The sequence below is a fragment of the Gavia stellata genome, chromosome 12 (assembly GCF_030936135.1).
Source record: "Gavia stellata isolate bGavSte3 chromosome 12, bGavSte3.hap2, whole genome shotgun sequence".
Lineage (NCBI taxonomy): Eukaryota > Metazoa > Chordata > Aves > Gaviiformes > Gaviidae > Gavia > Gavia stellata.
Genome location: NC_082605.1, coordinates 8,544,915 through 8,569,447, shown reverse-complemented (window position 1 = coordinate 8,569,447; position 24,533 = coordinate 8,544,915). Strand labels below are relative to the sequence as shown.

Genomic DNA, 24,533 nt, shown 5'->3' with positions numbered 1-24,533 from the left:
AGGCAGACCTGTGTAAATTGCAAGTGGTTTGGTAACACTGGAACGAGAGCTGGAGGATTCCCTGTGTTGAACAAAGCTGTCAGTTCCTTAATAACTGGAGAAAAATCCATTTAATTTTTAACCCAATTTCACACAGTAGAACAAGCTCCCTCCAAAAAACCCCAGCTTTTAAGTCACAAGGCCTCCAAACAAGTAAGTGCTCTGCATTTATGAATGAAGCAGGAGTGATTCAGGTAAAGTGAACAGGAACATCTCCTGCCTAGAGGATGAAGAGGAAGGAATGCAATGTTTGATGGTCTGAAAATGAGCCTATAAAATCCAGGCAGGAGAATTATGTGCAGTTCTGCTCTTCTTGGACTTCAGCACAAAGTTAGGAAGCATGTCTCCTGCTGATGTGATAAGAGCTGTGCTGAGGAGAGGTGTAACAGGATGGAAAATGCTGTCTCGGCAGTGGTGTGGGCAACACACTATGCTACAAAAATTCGCAACTAGCCCGTGCTGACTGAGGAGAGAGGCCGGGATGCAAAGCCTAGAATTACAAGGGTAAATAGTTATTTATGCGCATGAGGTGTCCCAGCCAAATCGGGGCACTCTGTGGTTTTACGCAGGGATCTTACACCCTTCAAGCATTCAGGTACAACATGGTTTGACTAGTCCCTAACACCCACACTACCGATTGGTAATCATAGGAAAACTTTGCAAAGCAACTATTTCCAGGCGTCCCTCGAGTTGGTCTTGCTGGAGTTACTTGTACGTGATGCTGGGAGGGTTTCACCGCCATGTCAGCGAGGCTGGGATGCGGGTGTTATCTGTTGTTCAGGGGTATCCTTTACCCCTCACAGGCAGCTCTCAACTTCCACGCAGCACAGGCCTCACGCCCAGGGCCGGGCCGCCCTTCAGTTTTTTACTGAAGCAGGAACGATACCAAAGTCTCCGGTAAAATTTCACTACCTCCTTACATTACAGTGTATAGTGAGAACGACTACGTATTTACAAAGCTAACACGCTTTCATACTGTAAAGATTGACTGATGTACTAGTGAGGGATTTTTTGTAACGCTGGTGAGCGCCCTCAGGGGCAGCTGTGCTCAGAGGAACTGGGTTTCACGGCAAGGCTTGCGAGGCCCGTTCCCTGCGCTTCCAGCCGGGCCTCCTTTATTGCCTGACTGGCGGTGGTGGGAGGACGGGCCCCCGACTGCGGCAGGGGCAGGGGCAGGGGCAGGGGCAGGGGCAGGGGCAGGGGCAGGGGCAGGGGCAGGGGCAGGGGCAGGATCCCGCGCCTGTAATGGCGGCCGCCCCCTCACCGGGCACGCCCCGCCCACGGCCGGAAGTTCCCCGGCCGCCCCTTCCGCCCAGCGCCTCGGCCCCTTTAAGGGCGGAACCGTTGCTACGGGGCGTGGGAGGCGCGGAAACCGAACTTTAACGTGCGGGAGGTGTCATGGCTGCCGGCTGTCTGGTGAGGGGGGGGGGGGGGGGGGGAGTGCCTGGGCCTGCTGCAGCTTGAGGGTTTAGTGCTGCTGGGGCTGGGCTGAGGGGGAAGGCTTGGGGGGCCGGGCTGGGGTCTGCTGCGGGCTGGGGGTTTAGTGCCGCTGAGAGGGGGAAGGCCTGGGAGGCCGCTGGGGCTGGGTCGAGGCGGCTCGGGTGTCTGGGAGGGTGCTGGAGCGAAGGCCGTGGTCTCTGGGGCCGGGGAGAGTGTTGGGGGGGCCCTGGCGCTGGTGGGGGTTGTACCTGGGGCCCCCGGGCTCGGGGTTTGATGGGGGTGGCCCTTGGGGTGGTGCCGGGGGGGCACGGTGCAGGGTTGGGGAAGGGGGGGTGTCCCTGGTGCTTTGGGGGGGGAAGGAAGGCAGGCAGGCCGGCCTGGTGCCTGGCGGGGGGCGGTCTGGTGTTGCTGGGGTTGCACTGTGCAGGGGAAGGCCTGGGGGGTGGGGGGGGTAGCTCTGTGTGTGGAGGATGCTGTGCTGCTGAGGTTGGGCTGTGCAGCAAGGGCTGACCTGGGCTTGGGCTGTGGAGTGGCCTCATGCAGTTGGGGCTGGGGAGGAACTGGGGGCAGAGTTGGGCTTGGGGGGCAGCCCTGGGTCTTGGGGTGCTGTTACAGCTAGGTTTGGACTGTGTTTTTGTCTGGAGGCACCTCTAGGTTGGTGGGGGGGCTGGTGCAGGTCGGGGGAGCTCTGGATTTGGGGAGGGTTCGTGCTGGGTGTTGTGAAGGGAGGTCAGTCCCGTTATTCTGGGGCTGGGTGGTAGTTTGAGCAGGCTGGGGCTGCAGTCAAGTCCTGAGGGGGAGCAGGTTGTGGTGGGGATTGCCAGGGAGGCAGAAGTTGTGTGTGTGAGAACAGGGATTGAATGTGATCAACTTGTTCTGAAGCCTGGACAATCTTCTAGTGTTACAACCTCTTGTAATGGTTCTCTTAGTGTTTTTGTGGTGGTTTTTTTTTTCCCCTCAGGCTTTGTTTGGCCTTTGCAGCAAGATGCTGTGTTCCCCAGACATAGGGGAAGGGTAGTGGGTCAGTCTGTTTTGCTGCAGTTCTGATTCTACCTGTCTGTTTCAACAGGTGTGTTAAGTCTTGCAAATTTGTCCCTTCTGTGCAAACAGTGGCCTCTTGGCTACTGCTGGGCTGAGATGAGCAGCTGTCAGAGCTAATTTGAGGTTGACTGCCTGCTCAGGTGGTCACCAACATGGCTGATCTGTTCCAAAGTCAGCTTTGGGGTTTCTGCACCAGCAGCATGTTGTAAAAATGCATGAATGATTCATGCAAGTCACCTAAGATCCAGAGGGGTTATCAGCTGGGATAATTTGCCTCTTTTAAAGTGTGTTGATACATGTGAAATTTGCCTTTTGTGTTGCACAGTGTTCTTATCACTACCCAGCTTTTGTGGGATGAATCTGTGGCTTGGTTCACTTGTAGAAATAAAATGGTTTTATTGGGCTAAGATGGTTCTTAATCTATAGTGTCTGAATGTTATTGTCTTCTAGGAAGATCCATCCCTGGAGAGACACTTCAAAGGCCACAGAGATGCTGTCACTAGCGTGGACTTCAGTCTCAATAAGAAACAATTGGGTAAATTGTCTCTCTGTGTCTTGATGGCCAGATGATAAAGGAAGAGCTTCTCTGCTTTAGTTAAATGGAGGGAGCAGTGGAGGTACTGAGCTCTACAAGAGCAAAGAACTTGTTTTTATGATGAAGAGATATTGGAGAATTTCAGGATGGATATTTCCATGTGCTTTGGAAAAAAAAATCCTGTTGTTGAACCGTAGGGGTGGCAGATTGTGTGCATCCTGCTAGAGCTTTAGGGGCATCTACCCTTGCTTATAAATTCCCATACCTGGCTTTACCATGCAGTCAACTTAAGGTAAAACCTTACTTTTTCTTCTCCATCTTTTATCTCTCCCCTTTAGACAGCTGCCTGCGGTTATGCCAAGGCTTGTGTCTTAGTTGCTATTCAGTAACCCACTGAGTGGGAACCAGGAGGGTTTTTGGCTCTTAGTGGAGTCACTGTTCAGTCTGTGTGGCATGGTGAACGTTGCTTTGGCTCTCCAAGAAGGCAGAAATGATAGTTTGAGGCAATACATGTGGTAGGCAATGGGTGCAGCAGGCATGAATAAATAGAAATGCAGAAGTCTAGCAGGTGGTAATCCTGTTCTGGATCTTGCAACCTACATAACACTCTGGAAGCTGCAAGGAAATGAAAATTAATCAAACTTGTCTTGAACCCCCTCTCTCCCTGCTGCCATTTTTATTGTTGTCTGCTGTCTTTTCCTTCCCACTTCCTCTGTCTTCGACTGCAGAGCAAGAGTTAGTTCTGCTCTGTGTCTGTGATTTTGTTTGTGTATCCCTAAAACTTTATCCAGTCAGTGCAGATCTGTTTAGCAAGGGTGCTCTGAATGTAATTTAGCATTGCTTTTGAATGGCCTTTCAGAAGTAGTATGGGGACCTTTGCCTCCATCTAGACCATGAAAGGGTTACTCTTGATATTTTTAGTAAATGAGATCAGGTAAGAAAGGGCACAAAAAAACTTAGTGCCAGGTCCTGTGCTTTGGTCACAACAACCCCATGCAATGTTACAGGCTTGGGGGCGAGTGGCTGGAAAGCTGCCCTGCAGAAAAGGACCTGGGGGTGCTGGTTGACAGCCGGCTGAAGATGAGCCAGCAGTGTGCCCAGGTGGCCAAGAAGGCCAACAGCATCCTGGCCAGTATCAGAAACAGTGTGGGCAGCAGGAGTAGGGAGGTGATTGTGCCCCTGTACTCGGCTCTGGTGAGGCTGCACCTTGAATCCTGTGTTCAGTTTTGGGCCCCTCACTACAAGAAGGACTTTGAGGTGCTGGAGCGTGTCCAGAGAAGGGCAACAAAGCTGGTGAGGGGTCTGGAGCACAAGTCTTATGAGGAATGGCTGAGGGAGCTGGGGTTGTTCAGTCTGGAGAAGAGAAGGCTGAGGGGAGACCTTATCGCTCTCTGCAATTACCTGACAGGGGGTTGCAGAGAGGTGGGTGCTGGTCTCTTCTCCCAAGCGACTAGTGACAGGACAAGAGGAAATGGCCTCAAGTTGTGCCAGGGGAGGTTCAGGCTGGATATTAGGAAAAATTTCTTTACTGAGAGAGTGGTGAAGCATTGAAACAGGCTGCCCAGGGAGGTGGTGGAGTCACCATCACTGGAGGTGTTCAAGGAACGTGTGGATGTGGCATTGAGGGACATGGTTTAGTGGGCATGGTGGTGTTGGTTGATAGTTGGACTTGATGATCCTACAGGTCTTTTCCAACTGTAGTGATTCTGCGAAATGCTAAGAAATTTTTTTTTCCTGGTACTGTTGGGTCAGTCGTGTGTGCTTGACTCTTATGAGATTCTGAAGTTCTTTTTCCCCATTTCAATACGCCAAAAAAACCAACCAAACCTAGAGGACTTGGTCTTTTTATTCCATTAGATTGCTTGCCTAATCCAGTAATGATAATAGTTATTGCCAACAAGTCACATATAGCAGTATCATGCTGAAGTGCTTTATTGAGATGTCAGAGCACTACCTTCCTTAAATTTTTTAACATCAATCCTGGGGAAGCTGTGATATTGCAACTTAATATCCTTGCCAGACAATGACTTAGTGTAGTTATGACTAACATTCAAATCTCTTTACACTAGGCTGTGTGCTCAATCTACCTTTACACAGTTGTTTGCCCTTAAATTTTCATATCACTAAGGAAAGGTATTGCCTATATAAAATGCAAAACCAAACAAAAACAACAATTGAACTGGCAAATATGTAAAGTTTTTTGTTTCCCCTTTGGGGACATGCATAATGAATGATCCTATTTGAAATGGGCATATATTAATCCCAAATCAATAGCGGGAAAAGACATTACTATTATTTTTGTGTTGAAATCACTGTGAAATAGAAGGACATTTCTAGCAAAATGTATTTGGTATTTTGCGATAACGCTAATGAACTGAAATATTTTTGTATTTATAATACTGCCATATCAGCACCTACCGTCAAACTGATCTTTTTTTCTATGAACATCTTAAGATCTCCTGGAGTTATACCCCACTTGGCACACAGGTAGAGAGATACAGATGCAGCTTGGGTTTGTTGGCAGGCTAAGGTGTGTATATTCTGTATTTGCCTGTGGAAAATCTACAGTTTTCTGTTATTTAGGCATTAAAATTGATTTTAAGGGGTGCTTTTACTGTTGTTGTTTGAGACTTTAAGTTGCCGAGGGCATAAGTTTGCTCTTTTATAAATCACTAGGGTCCCAGTGCTGCAGATATCGCGCAATACGTCAGGCTTTAAGGGACGAGCAGCTCTTCAGTTTTCACTGTGCAGAGGTGGTGATGGGACCTGAGCAGGGGGGTTTTAGGCTGACATGAAATTTAGTCTTGTGTTTGGGAAACCTGTTGCCTAGTATTCCTGTCAAGGACTGATATTGCTCCTGTCAGATAGGGAGGGGGATGCAGCTTGTATGAAGTTCAGTATCATGGAGATATCTGGAAGCTCTCATTTGAGATGTGCTGCTGTCATGTTGAAGCTGGACACTGCCTACAGTAAGCAGTGTGTCCTGCTGGGGATGGAAGGTGAAGAAGGGAGCCTTGGTTGAAGGTGGGATCAGTTGTGCTTGCAATGGATGTAGCGTGCACGCCTGAATTCTGCCTCCTACTTGTGTGACGCTGCTCCTGCTGCTGAGGGAGATCTTGAAAAAGCAGCATCTGTCCTGGGGGACAGCTGCCTTCCTGTAAGTAGAGTCTTTTCCCTCTGAGGTCTCCCTCTAGCCCTTTCTCTTCCTTCTTGTCTTTGGAGAGTGCCTTTGCCCTCTTCCATTCTTTTCTCAGAAGCCTAAGAGTAAAGGCAAGTTGTGGTCATTGGTTGGGTTTTCTTTCCACAGGTGAGTATAGGCATGAGAATGGAAGAGCAGGTGTGAGTAGATGGAGGGACCTCATCTCCATCCATAGCTCCTTAAAGCCTCTCATGAGACCACCAAGTCCTGCTGATCCTTCCTGCTAATAGCAAACTGAACACTGCTCTAATCTCTTTGTAAGCTTGGATTTTTCATAAATTCTTAAGAACCGCTGAGCTGGCTTTAATCAATGTTTTGCAACAACAAGAGAGATGTTGGAGGGGGGATGTAGCTGGGTTGTCTTTAAGTCACCAACTGTCACAGGGCTTCTCTGATTAATCTGGAGTGTGTTACTTGATATTTAACCTGCTGCAGCTGATAGCTGCATCTGCTTCCTAATAAAAAAGTGATGAGAGAACCTTCATCCACAGACCTTTTATGTGTTTCCTTAGTGTATATGTATTTGGAAGAAGTTTTGCAACTTGTGTGGCTTTTGTCTCTGCAGCTGTGGTATGAACTGACTCTTGGAAGTAGAATTGTCAGTCCAAGCCAATGTGTGACTTTGTTTTGTTTGAAATTACTAATGAAATATACATCATGCAATACATTGGTGAAGTACAAAGGACAATGTGCTTGAGATTGCTGGAAGCTGTGATGGTGAACTGAGTGTGAAATGTAGCTTCAGTGTAATTGGAGGAGAACTAATGCAAGTTTGGTTTTGTTTTGTCTTTTTATTTCAGCAAGTGGCTCGATGGATTCATGTCTGATGATCTGGAGTATGAGACCTCAGATGAGAGCCTATCGCTTTGTGGGCCACAAAGATGCAGTGATGTGTGTTCAGTTTTCACCCTCTGGTCACCTGGTGGCTTCAGGCTCTAGAGACAAAACAGTCCGTTTATGGGTTCCCAGTGTGTAAGTATCTATTCCCTTCTGTCTCTCTTTTTGTGTTTTAACTATGGATTGGCATTTCCCCTTGCTTCTTGATAGTAGTTCTCCCGCTATGAGACTGGTATCTCTTTGAAGGAAAGAAGAACCATTTTTTGTGGCAGCTCTGATAGAGGAGAGGTAATTTGGTCTTGAAATTGCATTGGAAACAAAAATTATTTGCAAAGCTTAAAGTCAGTATTAACTTCCTATGCTAATATAACAAGTCACTAATGTAACTTAGCAGTGGTAAATTATTGGAGTTTTCTTCCCCTTCCTCCCGCAGTCTGTCTTTCCTCCTAGCAAATTGATCCTTTACTTTTCAGCCAGTGTTAAGCAAGATGCTGAATCACAAGTTTGGGTTTAGTGATGAAGATTCCTGTTCCGTGAGCAGGATGGAGGTTACTAGCTTGCATGCTTGCTGTAGACTACAAAAGGGTTAGGTCCCTTTAATCTTTATTTCTTGGTCTCAAACTAGTAACTTTGTGTTCCACTGATAGTAAATGATGGTATATTATTAAGAAAAAAGACTACTTTGGATTGTGTATTGACTTTTTTGTGAGCTTGCATATGATTAACAAGAATTTACTTACCTTTTCAATATCTTAGCTGTCTTAATATATATTTATGAAGTTTCTATTTTTTGAGTAGAGGGTTTAGTTGCCTTAACTCATTAATGCTTGTGAAGTCCTTGACAGTCATTGGCTGAGAGACCTCAGAACTTCTATTGTTTTACTCTGTGATGCATTGTTTTAAGTGATATGTCTTCAAGAGGCAACACTTAGTTGAAATCTAACACGAACAGGAAGGAGCTGCAGAACTTCTGCTTGAAAACTTGCTGCAGATAATGAGAAGCTTTTTGCAGCTGAGATGCAGGAAAGCAGCTTGCTTTCCTCTGGTTTCTTTGTTCCCATATTAAAGAGTGGGATTGTTTTTTCTAAATAGACAGGCATATATAAAGGTATTTGAGGTTCCTTTGCTTGTGAGGTTGCAAATTGCTGCTATCAAAGACTAAAGGATTGTGTCCAAAAGCAGACCTGATATTGTGGTGGCAAATAAAAGGGATTTAAAAAAAAAAACCCAAACAAAACCACACAGAAATATACCCCAATTTTAAGATAAACTGTCACTTCAGGAACCTGGGAAAGCATTTCTAGCTGTTTGTTTTAGTTATTCTGGTTATGATTACCTATTGGAAGCTTTATTTGATGATCTATTAAACTGTAAGTAACCTCTGCCATGGAACCAATAGGTTCCAAAAGTGACTTTTTAAAATCTGTGATAAAAGTGGCTTTTAAATATCTATGATGATGTTTGCTAGAGTAATACCCTGCTCTAAGTTAAACTAGATTGATGTCCCCATTTTCCCCTACCCATTAATCATCATGATGCTCACCTGAAACTGTCAGAATGCCTGAATGCCTTTAAATGTAAATTCCTAGCACTCACTTTGTATTCAGAACAAGTTAAGCATCTGGGGCAGATACTTTTGTCACATGTGAATAATAGTGTATAGGCCCTCTTTTTGGGCAAATTCCAATTTATCCTTTAGCCTACAGAACTGTTTCAGTGCTTTCATAATGGTGGAGTGACTAAACAGTAAATATGGTAGAATTGCATGAAGTTAAAACTTAATTTATAGTGAAATAAAACTAAAATATGCACCTTCTCACTTTAACTAAACTGAAATTAATTATAATTTAACTTCCCTGGAAGAAATTATCACAATGACATGTCAGCATATATATTATTAAAAGGCAGAATGTGGCTTATGATTAAAATTTAACCTTGCTGCTCATCAGTCTCCCATAAAGAGACTAACAGTGTCATTTTGCTATCTCCAGAGCTGTGCTGCTAACACAGAGGCTAAAGTACAAATTTTAAGAAAGAACCCTGATGTGATGGGGAAACTGAACTTAAATGATGTGTTGGATGTTTCTATCTTGGTTGCTTAGGGATGTGAGCTCTGGTCTAAATTGCACCTATGGTTGTCACGTCAGAAAAGGGCTGGTGTGGAAAGGGAGTTGTTATTGTTACACTGTTTGTGAATACCTTGTTGCATGGCACCTTTAATCTGTGTGTATTTAGTATTCTTTGTCAATTTACCTTCTCAATATAGAACATAAAAAAAAGAGCACTGAGGTTGAATCAGGTTTGAGACCTTCAGCTTGTCTCTTTTGCACTGTCATTAAAAGGGAAGGGAGAAGCTACCCCCTAGTCTGTTTGTGGGCCAGGACTTTATTTCCAAAGAATCTGAAAACTTGCAGTCCCTTTCAAGGGTGATACGTTACTGAAAGAGTTAATGCTACACTGGTGTATGGATTTTTGTCTTTGGGATTTATTTTTTATAAGCCATGCTGACAGAATTCTGTAACTTCATGTTTCTGCAAGACTTCTTATAAGACTTGGATGTTCTGTGGTTTTGGACAGAAAGAAAGCTTTCCTGAGAAGTGACCTTTACTGTTCCTTGCCTTCTGGCAGCTAAAGGATTAAATAAAACTAGGCAGCTCTGACCTTTTCTGAGGAGGGAGGGAATGTTGCTGGAAGGTATGTAGTATTTGGATTTTTTTGGTCTTCACAGTTTTAGTAGTCCTTAGCCTATTCAGCCCTAATGGAGAAGGGAGCAAACCACACGGTGTCTTTATCTTGTTCTCTTCTGCCTGTGAATATGGAGCTCCTGGCAGTACAGTACGTACTGGAACTGTATTTTGGACCAAGAGTCCTATATACCTGTTGGATTTCTAAATATGCCTTGTGTTTATTTGCTAGAAGAATGCCTCTTGCATTTATTTGGAAATGATGGGTAAAGAGGAATAACAATACCTTGTCTTTTGTCTTGCCTGGCTGAGTTAATGGTAGCTTGCTCAAAGCTGTACAATATCAGGCATGCTGAATTTGGTTGTGTTATTTCTTGTGTGATGCTGCATTGGAAGCATTCACCTGGAGTATGGGCCATTACAGGAATAGCTGTGAGGTAGTTGCCTGCTTGGCTCTGTCCAGATGAATGGTGAAAACACTTACCTCCCTCCTCACCTGCCCTCAGCAAAGGACCTGAAAACATTACAGAAACTCAGCACCTTCTTTTATATTGATGTTTCCATAAATGTTGTTGTTTTAAATGGTTGCACAAATTAACAATAGTGTTTTTGCCCCTTTGTAGGAAGCATGGGTTGTTTCCTGTTGGATTGGGCTCCAGTGTTGAACTGGAACAACTGGTTTTAGCTATGTATTCTGTATAGCTCATGAAGCATGAGTTTGTTTAGGGTTGATCAACATTTTCTTCCTAATGTAAGCACATGCAGTTCCCATAGAAATGGTGGTTAATAGCACTGCTCAGCATACAGAAGCTTTGTGTTTTCAGGTACATAATGTCTTTGCTGTCCTGTTATGCAGTTCTAAAGTATTCTTTCCTTCTGTGTAGCAAAGGAGAATCTACTGTCTTCAAGGCTCATACAGCAACTGTAAGAAGTGTTCATTTCTCCAGTGATGGCCAGTCCTTAGTTACAGCTTCTGATGACAAAACAGTCAAAGTGTGGACAGTTCACAGGCAGAAGTTTCTGTTCTCACTTAGTCAACACATAAACTGGGTTCGCTGTGCCAGGTAAGTACGGCTTTCTGACGAACAGAGATAGGGATTTATCCCTCAAAGCGGAGACTGAGCATCATAGTCTTGTGTGGCACACTTCTCTTCAGGATAATTCAAGTGTGTCTAGTGACTGAAATATATTGCTGACCTGTGGAGAGATCCCTCAGATAATAGTTGTGTACTCACTTTGTGCTTTTTCAGTGATGTTTGTCAAGTAGAGGCTTTCCTGCTTAGTGATTTACTTTTACCTGGTACGGAGACTTTTGCATCTTGAAGTTGCTAACAGAAGCAAAATGAGAAATTTATATTATAATTGTTATTTCAGCTTAGTTACTTTTAGAATTGTCATGCCTCTAATTAAAAATGATCACCTGAGCTTCTTCCAAAATGCTGAAAGTGCTGCCATAATAAAACCATTATTTCCTGATAAGTGTCTCAGATTTGGTGTTCAGTTTTCCATCTCAGTTGTTCTGAGGTGTTTTTATGTACATATGTATTTAGGATAAAGCCACAGTTTCTCTGCGGGTGAAGAGTTCATGATAGTTCTTGAATGTGGTGGTGGCAGTGACTGCTAGTACTATAGATGCCCACATTAGAGCAGGAAGAATGTTTTTCCAATATGTATGATGATGTTCTCTAGTTAGGGACTCAAGTCCTGATCCTGTAAAACTATGCCTCTGAAGGGATGTATTGATCTCTGTCTTGTATATGAAATTTTGCGATAAGAGCTTAGTACATTATTCTAAGGCACTAGAATGATGAAGCTTCTCTTGCTGCAGCTTTTATCTTGGGAGTAATTATATTGCTCTGAATGTTTGTGGCGAAGGTAGGAATTGTTTTGAATCAGGGTAGAGAAACAACTTGAGATACACTTAAATTGAAACAAGTAGGACAGGAGATCTTAAGTCAGACTGAAGACTTTCCTGAGATAGGGATGTGCTTGTGGATTTAGGGATAGTTTGAGGACTTATGGCTTGCTTTTTTTCCCTTCAATTTATTGCGATTGGATTTTTAGTCTCACTGACGATGGTGTGACTTGAGTGAGGTGTGTTTACCAATGTACCTTGACAGCTGGCTGAATTCAGTTGACGCTGTACACCTTTTGTTTGGGGGCACTTCTTAATTGCTGTAACTCTTGTCTTAGATTCTCTCCTGATGGACGATTAATAGTGTCAGCCAGTGATGATAAAACTGTTAAACTGTGGGATAAAACCAGCAGAGAATGTATACACTCCTTCTGTGAGCATGGGGGGTAAGTACCTCGCAGTGCATGAGGACCTTCTTGTGATTGCTGAAACGGGAATGCCTGCTGAATGTACACCTTGTTTTGTGACTGCAGTCAGAGGTCCTTGTCCTGGCAATCATTTCTACCTCTTAAAAAAAAAAAAATCATTAGCACTTATTACAAAAACAGCCAGCAGAGGATGAGATGCAAAAAGAGCTTCCAAAATTGCTTTGACCTTTTTATGACTTGTCCAGATTGAAATGTAGGCCTCAAGGTTCCAATAACTGTCCGTCAGGTCAAGCCTTAGTTTCTTTATGCTTGCTTATTTTTGCAGATGCTTAAATTCTTTATTTCTTCTTTTACCTTTGTTAAGCTTTTTTATTTTGCTCTGAGTTGAAGTAAATTAAAAGATCAAAAGTGTATGGACAGATTGGTATTTGATGCTTTGTTTCATTCTCAAATTTTTGAATAACAAAGTTATTCCAAAAACCCCTTTGTATTCAGAAAAACAGCTGTTGAATCGAGTTTTTTTTCATGGAGAATATTGAGCCACAGCAAAAGTTAATTTGTCCAGAAACACAAAACAAGTCCTTAGAGAACCGAGACTGGAATCTTCTGAGTCTCTTGTTGCATTGAATTTTTAAGTACAAAGTTTTGTTCTTTCCAGGTAATATACAATGATATTAAGACAAATTCAAACAGCATTATTTTTGCCAGTGCTTTTAAGAATATAACTTGTCCAACCAACCAATTGAAATGTCTCGGCTTTCTCAGCATTTGTTACAGGAATACTCAAAGGGTAATTAATTTTATTTAATTTCTTGCATGAATTGAGTGAGGAGTTAAGATGCTCTTCACTGAAGGTTTTACTGTACTTGTGTGTTCAAAATAAGAATTGACTGCATGCAAGTCCAGAAAGGAATTTGGTCTCAGCGTTCCTACCTTCTAAGTGGCAACATATGATTCCAGGCACAAATTAAGTAAGTTCCATCTTAAAAATACTTAAGAATAATAGAAGAAAAATATCTGTTCAGTCTTGTATGCACCACTCTAGAAATCCTGTTAATTTAATAGAATATGTATATTAGGCAAACAGTAAATGAACACTTGAAAATGTTGTTGTGACAGTCAGATCCATCAGATGTCAGGAGGCTTGTGTGTACAGCTCCTACACCTGTAATGCAAAACGTTGAAGATAGTATGCTTAATATTAATCCTGCATTCTACCTGGGGTTATAAGCAAGAAATTTAGCATTATGAATTTTCGGGTTATTTCCTCCTTTCTGTAATGTTCAATGCATCATATGTAGCGTCCCTTCTTGAAAAGACGTTTTTGATCTTTAGCAAGAGTTTGAATGTAAACAGTTGGATTTAACTGCAATTTACAGGTTTGTGAATCATGTGGATTTTCATCCCAGTGGTACATGCATTGCTGCGGCTGGTACAGATAACACAGTGAAAGTGTGGGACGTTAGGATGAATAGACTTCTTCAACATTATCAAGGCAAGTTAAGATCTTAGAAAAATTGGACTTTTCCGTGTTTTGATATGAATTGCTCTGAAGTCCAAGGACTGTTCCTCCATCACCTGCTACTTTTCCACAGAGGCACTGGCTTAGGCCTGCTAGTGGAAGCCTTTTTTCACCAAACATCATGCTTTGCTGTGGTAGTTCCAAGACTGAATCTCACACATTGGTGAGAAACACCTCTGTTCTGATTTCTTTCTCTGTCCACCATCAAAAAAGGTGAAAAAGCCCTGATACTGGCACTGTCTTGTGTTGCAGGTGTTACCTGCACTGCCACTTGGCTTGTATTCACTGTTCTTGAGTAAATGATATGCAGTAAAAAGGATGTGGCCTTTGCCTCCGAATAAGCCTATAGGAGGAGTCAGATGCATTCCAGCAAAGCAAAAGGTTAAGTTCTTCATGAGAAAACTAGAAGTTAACGAAAGAAGAAAATCAGAATCAACCAATTGCAATTGTATACCATGATCCATGTTTACAGTTCTTTCTCCAGTATCTCCTTTGGTTTCAGCTTCCAGAATTGGCTTTGATCTTGTTATGACTTGTCCAGGTTTGCTTGTCCTTGGATTAGCTAGCTTCTGTATTTAGGAGTCTACTTCTTTTTTTAGCCTTACCTTCCAAGTGACATCTCCTCCCATTACCTGTTCTTGTCAAACTGATTAGTGCTGCCATTTCGTAGAATGGATGGAAAAGGGTCCTTTCCCATCCCTACAAGCTTCTTTGAGTTTGAGCATACTGTTTTGTGCATGTTAGTTGCTTGAGCCTAAACATGGCGCATATAATCAAGCATTGTTTCCAGTACAGGTAGCTTATTAAACTTAATTTTGTTAGCTTTTCATGACGACCGCTTCTGGCATGCTAGTAAAGCAGATCAGCGATACGGGGCTGGAGCTTGGTGTGTTGTTCTTCCTGCCAGCTACATCAGATACTGTCAGTTCCTGCTGCGACAACCTCACAGCTGAATGCCAGGCAGAGAAGACAGAGTAGTAAAATAGTTTGCAGTGGATTCCTGCTAACTTTGCAAGTTAAGAGACAAAAATTGAGTTCTAAATTAAAGCTGTTGGTCCTCCTGGCTTTATGTAACTCGCACTGTTTTTTAAAGTGCTTTTGACTGTGTATCCCTTTACTCATAAGGCGATGAAAGAATTTGCGTAGTCTCTCAATACAAGTTCTCTAGTTTCCGTTGATATAGAAGGGCAGGGAAAGTGTAGCGATGTTTAAGGAGCAGAGTTCTTCTGTTTGTCTTCTTTCACAGCAACCTGGGAAAGAGTAGACCTCTTCTGGTAGATAAGAGCAATGGGAGTTACTTATCTCGAAGCAAGTGCAGATTGTCTGCAGAGAAGCTATTAAGATTATGAAAGTCCTTTTGGGTTCCATAAAAAAGTAAATAAAAGCTCCCCAAAAAGAGGTTGCTGTGGAGTGGGAACAGTCTGCAAACTTTAGGATCCTTTCGTAATTCTGCTGTATATAAAGTGCTGTTCTTTTGCTCTTTGCATGTAGATGGAAACACCATTATGATCAATTTATCTGACTGTTAAACACCGGTAGTGAAACCACCATCATCGGAACAGGGTTTTTTCTTGGGTAGAAAAGAAATCATATTTCTAGCATCAGCTTCCTGCACCTGGACTGTGTTTTATGCCTGCCTTATAAATGTGAGGTCTTCCTCTCAAGTGTATTCTTCCTGTGTAGTCAAGTTGAGCACCCTTTGAACTCTTTCGAGTGTAAACCTGCCTGAGCTCCTTGAACTCTCATATAACATGATTTATTTCTTCAGTTATTCTTGTGGACTCACAATCACTTCCAGTTCTCTGATAATTAACAAAATCTAAAGGAAATCAAACCTTTTGAGGGCTGTTTATTGATACTGAGCATTACAATGATGAATACTGAAGTGTGAGTCTTGTGTAATAAGTGTTGTTAACTTTTGACCCATGTCAAAACTTGGAAATGCCTTTCTGAAGTCTTGTTGCTAAAATAGGTACCATGTTTAAATACTTGAACAGTGTCAGATTGCCCTTTAATGTACTTTATCAGCTTTTAAACAGTAGCAAGATCTGCAGTGTGTATTTCCAGCCAGAGTATAACTTGGCTCAAAAATAATCTCTTCCTGCTTTCCACTTACTGCTGTTAAATTGTCTGAATCTAATGTGCCTTAGGTTTGGCTGCCAGGTTTATTTTTTGTGTCTTGGAGTTACATATTTCCCCCGAATCCCACCCTTACTGAATGGCATTTTAGTCTGACACCCTTGCTATCGAAGTAATCTTTTCCTGTTATGAGCGTTATTTTTAACAGCTACTGTGTAAATCCTAATTGTGTATTAAACTTAGGACTAGAAATAGTTGTAAAAGCCAAAGAAACCTAAAATTGCAGTGGCAGCTGTATGCAGTCACTTCATGCACCTGTGACTGTGAACTGATGCATTTGTAACATGTTCTGAAAATGTGTTTGTAAGTCTTGCTCTTCCAAGGTTTACACACTTGCCTTTTGGCTAAATGGGATTTAGTTTGTGGCTCTCCCATGTGAAGCCACCATCTCGGTCCCACCAGAGGGCATCTCCTCCCTTGGCACCTGCTTGTGCTGCCTGATTTCAAGGGGATCCATTTTAAAGATTGAGTTGCATCAAGGAGTTAATATATAAGTAGCCCTGCCACAGACGCTTGCATGTTAAAATTAAGTTGTTTTCCAAAAGTGATTTGTCTTTTAGCAGTGTTGCTCTTGTTGCCAGGACTTGTTCCAACTGTGACATTTGTAAATGAAAGTTGGAAGTAGAGAGCAAACTGCAAAACCTTTTGTATGGTGTGGTATTTGATTTTGTTTTTTTAGCAAAGTAAAGTATGCTCTGATCACGTTTACTGTACAGAAGAACAGACAGATGCTTTACTCAATCATCTGTTTGGCACTAATGTTTTTGTACAGCAGATCATACCCCTACAAAAATGGCCGATGTTTATTGCCTGACATTTTTTTTTCCTGTGCAAAGCTGTGTATGGGTCACCTCTATTGCAGGTGTATGGGAACAGCTCTAACCTTTTTTATTGCTGTTTAAAAAGAGAAATTTTACTTTTCATACAGTTTAGCTGGGGCTGGATGGTGGTTATCTGTTCACTGGGGACTGTGGCTGTGTCAAGTCCATCCTAATTTATCTTCTGACAGTCACCGATTACATAAAAGTAGTATTGCCAGACTTGGGACGGTTATGTTCAGTCACTCTATAGGCTGGCATGACTCTATTTCAGTAATGAATCCCCACTGTACAAGTCCCTTAACCAGCCATTATTTTTCTAGGGCTTGTCTGGTGGAAGGGTAGGCTTGTAACAACAAGTTACTGGGAGGTGCCACCTTGTGCTGCATCGGATTTATTGTTTACAACATGAAATAAAGTGAGGTTGCAGGATGTGTTGGCAAGTTTTTGGAGAGGTGTCGTGAATGGTCTTGTGGGAGGTATGAGCTGTTTTGGCAGGAGAGAGATGAAGTTTTCTCTGAGCTTATGACAGCGAAGAACTCCTTGGGAACAGAAGCTGCAGCTGCTTACACAGCCACAGTCTGTGTAATTTCTTTCCATTACGGAAAGGTTTTTTGGTGAAACTGGAAATGCTTTATTCACTGTCTGGAACTTGGAGGATATATTAACTTCGTCTATTTCTGCTGTGATTTCTTTCAGGACTTGCCTTAGTTGACAAAATATGTTTGCCTTTATCTGAATATAGACACAAATGGGGTGAGGAATATTACAAATCGCTCAGAATAAAATTTTCAAAGGAGAAATGTATTTAGCACTCAGGAGTAAAAATTCCACGTAGACTTTTTCTTTAATACATAGTGTAATACGGGTCTGGGGGGTAGAGGAAGATCTAGCTGTATGATAGGGGCAGTATTCACCAACAAGAATAGCTGTTTAGAAGTCAGCTGTGTTGAGTTAATGTTTTGTTTTGTGTTTTTTAATAGTCCAGGTCAGGAAGTGTTAAGTTCTTAGAACTTAAGCTGAGGTGTCTAGTGTTTGTGAGAGTTAAAAAGCAGATGCATTCTATTTTACAATTGAGCAAGGTTATTTCGGATTTCTGCTTCAAATCCACATCTGCAAAAGGCAGTATTTGGTTCTAGTGTCTTTAAAATTGTATTTTTTAACATGCAGTTTGGATTTGGAATGCATAGCATACTCTCAAGGGAATATAAATTTAGTCGGGGGCGGGGGGGGGAGAGTGGGGAATGTACTAGTAGTAGTAGATCTGAGATACCAGAATGTTTGGAGGGCAAATAGTATAATTAAGAATAATTGGATAGTTAAAACCCTCTTCAAACTTAGTCTTAATATTCTGTGATGTCACATATGCTCAGAAAGCTGTACATATGTAAAGTACTGCGTGTTCTCAAAAATAAATATGTTCAATAGCCTGTTTTGTAAAAGTTCGGGGAGGGGAAAGAAGCCCTGCATTAGGTAGATGTTTAATGTTACAGTGAACTTAAAAGCGTAGTTTGACTTTTTTCCTAGAGCATTTTCTTCTAACTCTTTTCAAAATAACTCTTAGGCCTAATCATCATGCAGGAAGGATTGCTTTATTGGAAGTTCACACTCTTGATAGTTTCTCTATTCATGCTTGTTTTAAATTTTTGGTGAGGTGAATTGGATGGCTGAAGGAATAATGCTTATACTGGACCATTTTCAAGTTGCTGGTGGTTCTTTCCTAGCTTCTCTGAAACCCAGTCTTGGTTAGTCAGGTAGTAAACCAAAAGAATCTGTGCAATGCCAACTTTGAGTTTGTCTTTCATCATAATTTCAGTCTTCTCCTTAATGTACCAGCATATAGGTTTTATTCTAGAATCACTTGGGAGTGAGAACAGCAGCTCCATGGTAGTAAAATATGTCAATGTCCAGCTCTGTCACTGAATCGTATAGCTCACTTACACATATAGTTACTTTTTGGGGCTACGCTGGAAGCTTTTGTAGTCTTAAATATCCCAGAATAATTGGCAAAGCTTTCTTTTTCCTTTCAATAAAGTAGTGCCTATTTTTACAAGAATTGAATACAGCCCTTGTTCTCCAGTGCTTTGAAGAGTTTTTGTGGAATGTTTCCTCCATGATAATTTTCCTGTTACACTTTATAACAGAAAATTGGAATGTGCTTGTACTTTAATTTATTCTTTTGCCTTGGGCTTATGTAAACTGGTCGCAGTGATTATTATGTATGTTTTTTCCATCTTTAGTGCACAGTGCTGTGGTAAACAGTCTTTCCTTTCACCCCTCTGGAAACTATCTGGTTACTGCTTCCAATGATTCAACTCTTAAAATTCTGGACTTGCTAGAAGGAAGACTTCTGTATACTCTTCACGGTCACCAGGTGAGACAAAGCCTTTTATACAGTAATGTACAAACCCATAACAAACTGGGCAAACTTGTGCTCGAGCCTTTCATTCTTCATGGCCAAAAATCTTTTGAAAAATTCCTTGCATAAAACGATCACGATAGTACTAATAATAATCTTTGAGATCATGACTGTTCTGAAGGGAAGGCTTATGGAGAGGAAAGGAGGTAAGGCAAGAATAGAGAGGATGAGAAAACAAGGCAGAAAGGGAGCTCTAGTATTGAGGATGCAAGTCTAAGTCCTAAGGGGCACAGTCAGAGCTGCACCCCACACTCTAATCCTGGGTCTGTTGTGCACTCTCTGTACCACAGCTCTGGCTCCCTCTCTGGAGTGGTGCAAATAACACTTGGCCCCCTGACTTAATGTTATGAAGATAAATGCTATTAACCTGACAGGAGACTTCGGGGGCAGTAGTGGTAAAATATATTTTGGGATGTGGTTTGGGAACACATTTCCATTTTAAGTCTGAATTAAATAACTGATAGTGATAAAGGCTGCTGGTTGGTTAAGTTTAACTGATTGGCCTATTAGTATTATGCTGCTGGATGTGTTGCTTGTAAGGCTAATTACATGAATGCTTGGAGCTCTCTTTTTAAATGTTAAATGAAAATAAATAGACGAATTTCATTGTCCATGCTGAGTGGGGCTCAAAGGCATGAAAAAGCAGACCTGCTTTAAAGGTTCCTTTTCCAAAGGGACAAAGAGAACAGAAATTCTTAACCCACTTGTCTCTGTTTAAAATGGGGGCTGAGTCTTAAAGCATCAAAACTAGCTGAGGAAGAATCACAGCCGGAAGCTGTTGTGGGTGGTGGAGATGGTTCTGGGTAATAATGGTAGCTGTAAAAGCTGTAAAACTGATAATTCTGGCTTCTTGTGGCTTTGTGTTTAGTGACTGCCTTGTCTGTCTAAAACGGTCAAATTTGTTCTGTAACTTCTCTTATATTATGTGTTACAAACTTTTTTCCTTTTTTGTAATATTAATGGAAAAATAGGACAACCTCATACTTAAAGCTCTACTTCATGGGAAGATCTGATTAAAACTGACCAAAGGGTTCAAATGCTGAAAAGAATGAGGGAAAGATAATAAATGCTGGCTATCCTAACATGTAAACCTTGACTGCATAAAACTTTCTTACTTTGAAAACGGGACTAAGTGGATACTCCTATTGGATAGGGGCTGCAAAGCTTGTAACTGTTGTCCTAATCTCACTTTCGTATTTGTCTTTTTGTGTTAATTGGCCAAGTGAGTGCTTAGGAAGTTTTTTTTTTGGAAAAGGATAAGTGTGGAGGGATAGTGGATCTTTCCACCTCTCATCCTTGCCTCAGGAAGGGATATGCCTGGTTATTGTTCAGCAGGAGACTGAACCTGCTTTCCATTTTCTGAGCTGTAGGCTGCTCCTCAACGAGTGCAGTGGTACAAAGAGTTTTGCTTTGCATGAGAGTCCAAAACTGATTATGGTGATGGAGGTCTTCAGAATTAGACAATAAAAGTCCCTTTAGGCTGATGCTGTACTTAACTCAGGGCTTCTACAGAACGGTTGGCTTGTGATTCATATGTTCAGAAGTAGAGTTAAAGCTCGATATTATTCCTTCCCCCCTTCAGATCAGTTAGATGTCTGCTACTCTCTTCTAGGCATCTAACTTGACATTGGAAATGCTTTGACACTGGCACAGCTGAAGGGTAGTTGCCATTGTGGGATTATACCTCCTTTGGTTTGTAAACAAGTAGAAGTATAAATGTGGCTGGTGGTGCTTTCTGGTCTTCTTTAAGGGTATTGCACTGAGATAGCTGTGGAACCAGTCCTGGCATAGCGCTGGACAGGCATTCCCTCTGGTGGCGTGTGCTGTGTTGTTATGAGTTGGTTCTTTTAATGCCTGATTTACCAATACCTTGTTTTACCACTAAGAGTATATGGTAACCTGTGCTTCATTCACAGTAAGTAACCAGCAGTGACAACAGGCCCTGCTTTCATCAGAAGCCGCTGGGGTGGATGGCTGCACTGGCTGCTTCTCTAGCCTGCTCTGCTTGTAGATAAACCCAGGCTACTTAATACTGAGGTTCTTTTTCTTCCAGCCTCACTGTGATTTCTGCCAGTATCTCCAAGTGGCTAAAAATGAAGTGCATGTGGATTTTTTTCTTGGTCATTGAGTAGATTTGCCTTTTTAAGTGAGGGCTATAGGTTAGTCTCCAAATGAACAGCCTGTTCTGAAGACATTCTTGAGTTGTGACTTTGTGTGGGTGAATATGCTGGTTGAGACTTTGTTCTTACTCGTGACAGCTGACTGCTGTTACGTTGTTCTGGGAAGGCTGCATGCAAGTGGACACTTGAAGGAAAAAAGTAAGCTCCTTTAGACATACTTTGACGCAACTGCTGGAGTGCCAGGAATTTGTTAGCAGCTGATTAGCTGTAGTTTACATAGGGAGGATTGCCAAGTTTACATTGCTGTCTTTAATTGTAATGTAGCTGGCCCCCTTGTAGCAGAAGGATGGTTAGGAGTTTGCAGCTTGGAGCTGACATTTTGCAGCTGTGAAATCTCATACTGTATTGTGCTGCATATTTTAGTTCTGGAGTGCTTCAAGCTGTGAAGTACTCTTGCCTAATTCCATACAGATGAAACACTGGGTTGGTATGTATGTCCACCTCTGGTACTGAATCATCGTTGAGGAACAGAATGTTTTGGGACCTGTAAGTCACCTCTGGAGAGTTGCTAGAGGACAGCAGGTATGTACACAGTGCCTGTCTGCCCTTTGGGGTGATTTTATTAGAGCGTTTCCAGACTGACTTCCTTAGTGGAATGGAAGTTCTCATTAAATATTTATAAACGTAACCATGCAGATGTTTTCTAAATAGGAAGACAGAAAATGCAAAGTACATTTCTTCAAGCAACCTTGACTTGAACAATGAACTAGCTGTGTTCCACCTACCTGGGTGGCATAAGTGTTCTCTGCTTTGCCGGATGACTAAAGAGCAAGATCTTCTGAGCAGGTGCACAAGAAACAAATATGCTCCTTTACTGTCTGCTGTCAGCTCTACCTAGGTGGTGTTAAATATGCGTGCAGGCCTAGCCTTCTTTGAAGGGTGTGAGGACACCTCAGGGCTGCACAGAACTGGACCAGCAAAGGGAGAGAAGGGGTGTGTTGCAAACAACAAGCAATTGACTTTAGATTAGCATTTCTGAGTATTGAAAGGACATAGGAGTCCTCTATTCTTCCCTTGTATTTTTTTTAACTGAAGTTTTCGGAAGTTAAAAAGCTACTTAAGATTCAATTATAAGGTGCCAGTATAAATTTTCCCTATGTTAGCTGTAGACCTTACTCCCTGGCAAAGGAAGGTGCAGGCATGACAGTCTTGCTCTATGTAGTGATACAAGAGTTTTTCAAAGCTCAGTGGACTGAGAATCCTTGTGACTACTTGTCAGAGGTATTCTGCCTGAAAACATCCCTTGTTGCCACTGCCATCTCCTTCCCCTGTGCTTTTCTCCTTGGTTCCCTTTCACTTTTCCTTTCTCTCCTTTATGTTGTCACCCCCATTGTGCAGTTTCGAGGAATCTGCCCTTCTTATCTAAGTGTTTTTCTTGTTCTTACCCTTAGAGATGTGGATTCTTTCCACAGCCCCTATCGCTTTCCACTCTATCCCCACTTGAGGACAATACTCAGCTCTCTCCTGGACCTCTTGATTTGCTAGTGTGCAGTGCCTGTGCTGACACCTCTTCTCCTCTCCACATCGTCTTTGAGGTATCTGTGTTGTTTGTAAAAAGACAACAAACATCCCATGGCTTTCATAGCTTTTTTTTTTCCCCAGCTCTTGCCTCTTTCTAAGACTTGGATTTTCCTGTCTGATGCTTCTTCTGCAGGACACGTGCTGCATCCTGTAGCAGATGGTGAAACAAGTGTGTGTAACTGTCATCTGTCTTGCTCCTTGTATTTCTTCCTGCCCTCTGTCTTCTCTGAATTCAGCTTTTTTCTACTATGTATCCTGGTATTGTCTTTCACCTTTTCTGATGAGATTTATTCGATCTTCATAGCTGTGGGTTTCCTTGCTGCAAGTTCATCATTGATCCTGAGATGTAGGCTCAGTGCCTTCTGCCTTACCAAAAGGCCTGTTAATTTGAATTGGTCTTCACTGAACTCTCTTCACTGCTTTATCTGCTGCTGAAACAAGTGATAGGTGAAAGACACATGGCATCAACATCTTGTCTCAGGCCCTCTCTGTTCTTTTGGCACTCAAATGCATTTATCAATTTCTTACCTGCTCTTGGTGTTTTCCTAATTGTCTTGATCACTTACTCTTTGCATCTTTTGCTCCTCTACCCTCTGTCATTTCAATGTCCATGTATGACTTGCCCTCTTCTCCTGTGCTGTGAAGCAGTTGAAAGCACTGTGAACAGTGGCAATGGCTGCTCTGTTTATTATAATTTCTTTTGTACCTTGAACTAATGAACAGGTTTCTTTTGTGCCTTGAACAAGCACAGTGTGTTTGTTGCTGCCTCTGATTTGCTTCTCAGACCTCGTCACCACTTGTATCTTCTTTTTTCTCTTTGCACTGGTTAATCTGTTCCAGGAGAGTTTGACTGAATGTGCTGGCTCATATCTTCCCATTTCTACATCTCCTTTTGTGGGCAGCGGAAGAGGAAGTGCTCCTTCAGTTCAACTCTTTGCATCCTCTAGATATGCCTTGTTCCAGCTCTTGGCACCTCCCTTACTCTTATCTGTCTCTTCTCTGGTATGCATTAGTTTCTCCCAGGATTAAAAAAAAAGAAATGGGGGGGGGCAAAATAATCTACTGGCATCCTTGACCTCACTTGTCTTGCCAGCTACCTTCTTCTCTGCCTCTCCTTTCATTGTGCAGACATTAGACTACTCTCCTCTGGTTTATTCCTGGACCCTCTCCAGCCTGGCTCTTGTTTCTTCTGTTATGCTGAAGCCAAAATGTTAGCTCTTTCCTAGCTGAAGCTTGCAAGTCTGGCCTCTCTTGACTTCAATTGACTGTTGGTGTTGGCCCTGCTGTTCTTGAAATCGTGTGCCTTCTGTCCTCCAGCAGTTCTATGGGGGAGGAAATGGTGTTCAAGAGGGCTTTCTCTGTGATTATCCACTTACTATTTATAGATGGTACACATTCATCTGCTGTCTGCATGCCTGGAGCAAACTGTTATACCTGCGTATTTCCATTTCTCCAAACTAAACTATTGGCCTTTCTCTTAAGTATTTATTTCAGAGAGATCTATTTCTAGCTCCACCTTTGAAAGCTTTGTGTTCAGGGATGCTGCTGCAAAGGACAAGGTTTGATCCTGTTATCATTCCTTCTGTGTGGCTTCCTTCTTTGTTTCCAGTTTCTTTTCCACATCCAGTGTGTGAGCAGTTTGTCTTTTTCAAGGCTCCCTGGTGTTTATCGCCACCCTGCCTGGTACTCCTCTTTCACTAGAGGAGACAAGCTGAATATTGATTAGTGGCAATGTTCTTCCCACTCAATGTTTCCAGTGGATGACTTTTTGCTCTCTTCTGTACTTTCCCTCAAACTTTCTGCAGCTCTCTCCCAGTACTATTATTATAACTTCAAACTTTGACATGTGCAAAAGCTTGACAGTCCTCATGTTGTT

General features: G+C 42.4%; 1 protein-coding gene across 1 annotated transcript in view; it reads left to right on the top strand.

Annotated features, from left to right (window-relative positions):
- Positions 1-1,399: 1,399 nt before the first annotated feature.
- The window catches only part of POC1A (POC1 centriolar protein A), a 59,401-nt gene continuing 36,267 nt past the window's right edge, over positions 1,400-24,533 (top strand). Inside the window, exons 1-7 of the mRNA XM_059823220.1 lie at positions 1,400-1,455; positions 2,971-3,055; positions 7,055-7,226; positions 10,660-10,839; positions 11,969-12,076; positions 13,438-13,553; positions 18,778-18,911. Coding sequence (XP_059679203.1) covers positions 1,438-1,455; positions 2,971-3,055; positions 7,055-7,226; positions 10,660-10,839; positions 11,969-12,076; positions 13,438-13,553; positions 18,778-18,911 — 813 coding nt within the window. The 5' untranslated portion in view covers positions 1,400-1,437. The remainder of the gene's footprint in view (positions 1,456-2,970; positions 3,056-7,054; positions 7,227-10,659; positions 10,840-11,968; positions 12,077-13,437; positions 13,554-18,777; positions 18,912-24,533) is intronic.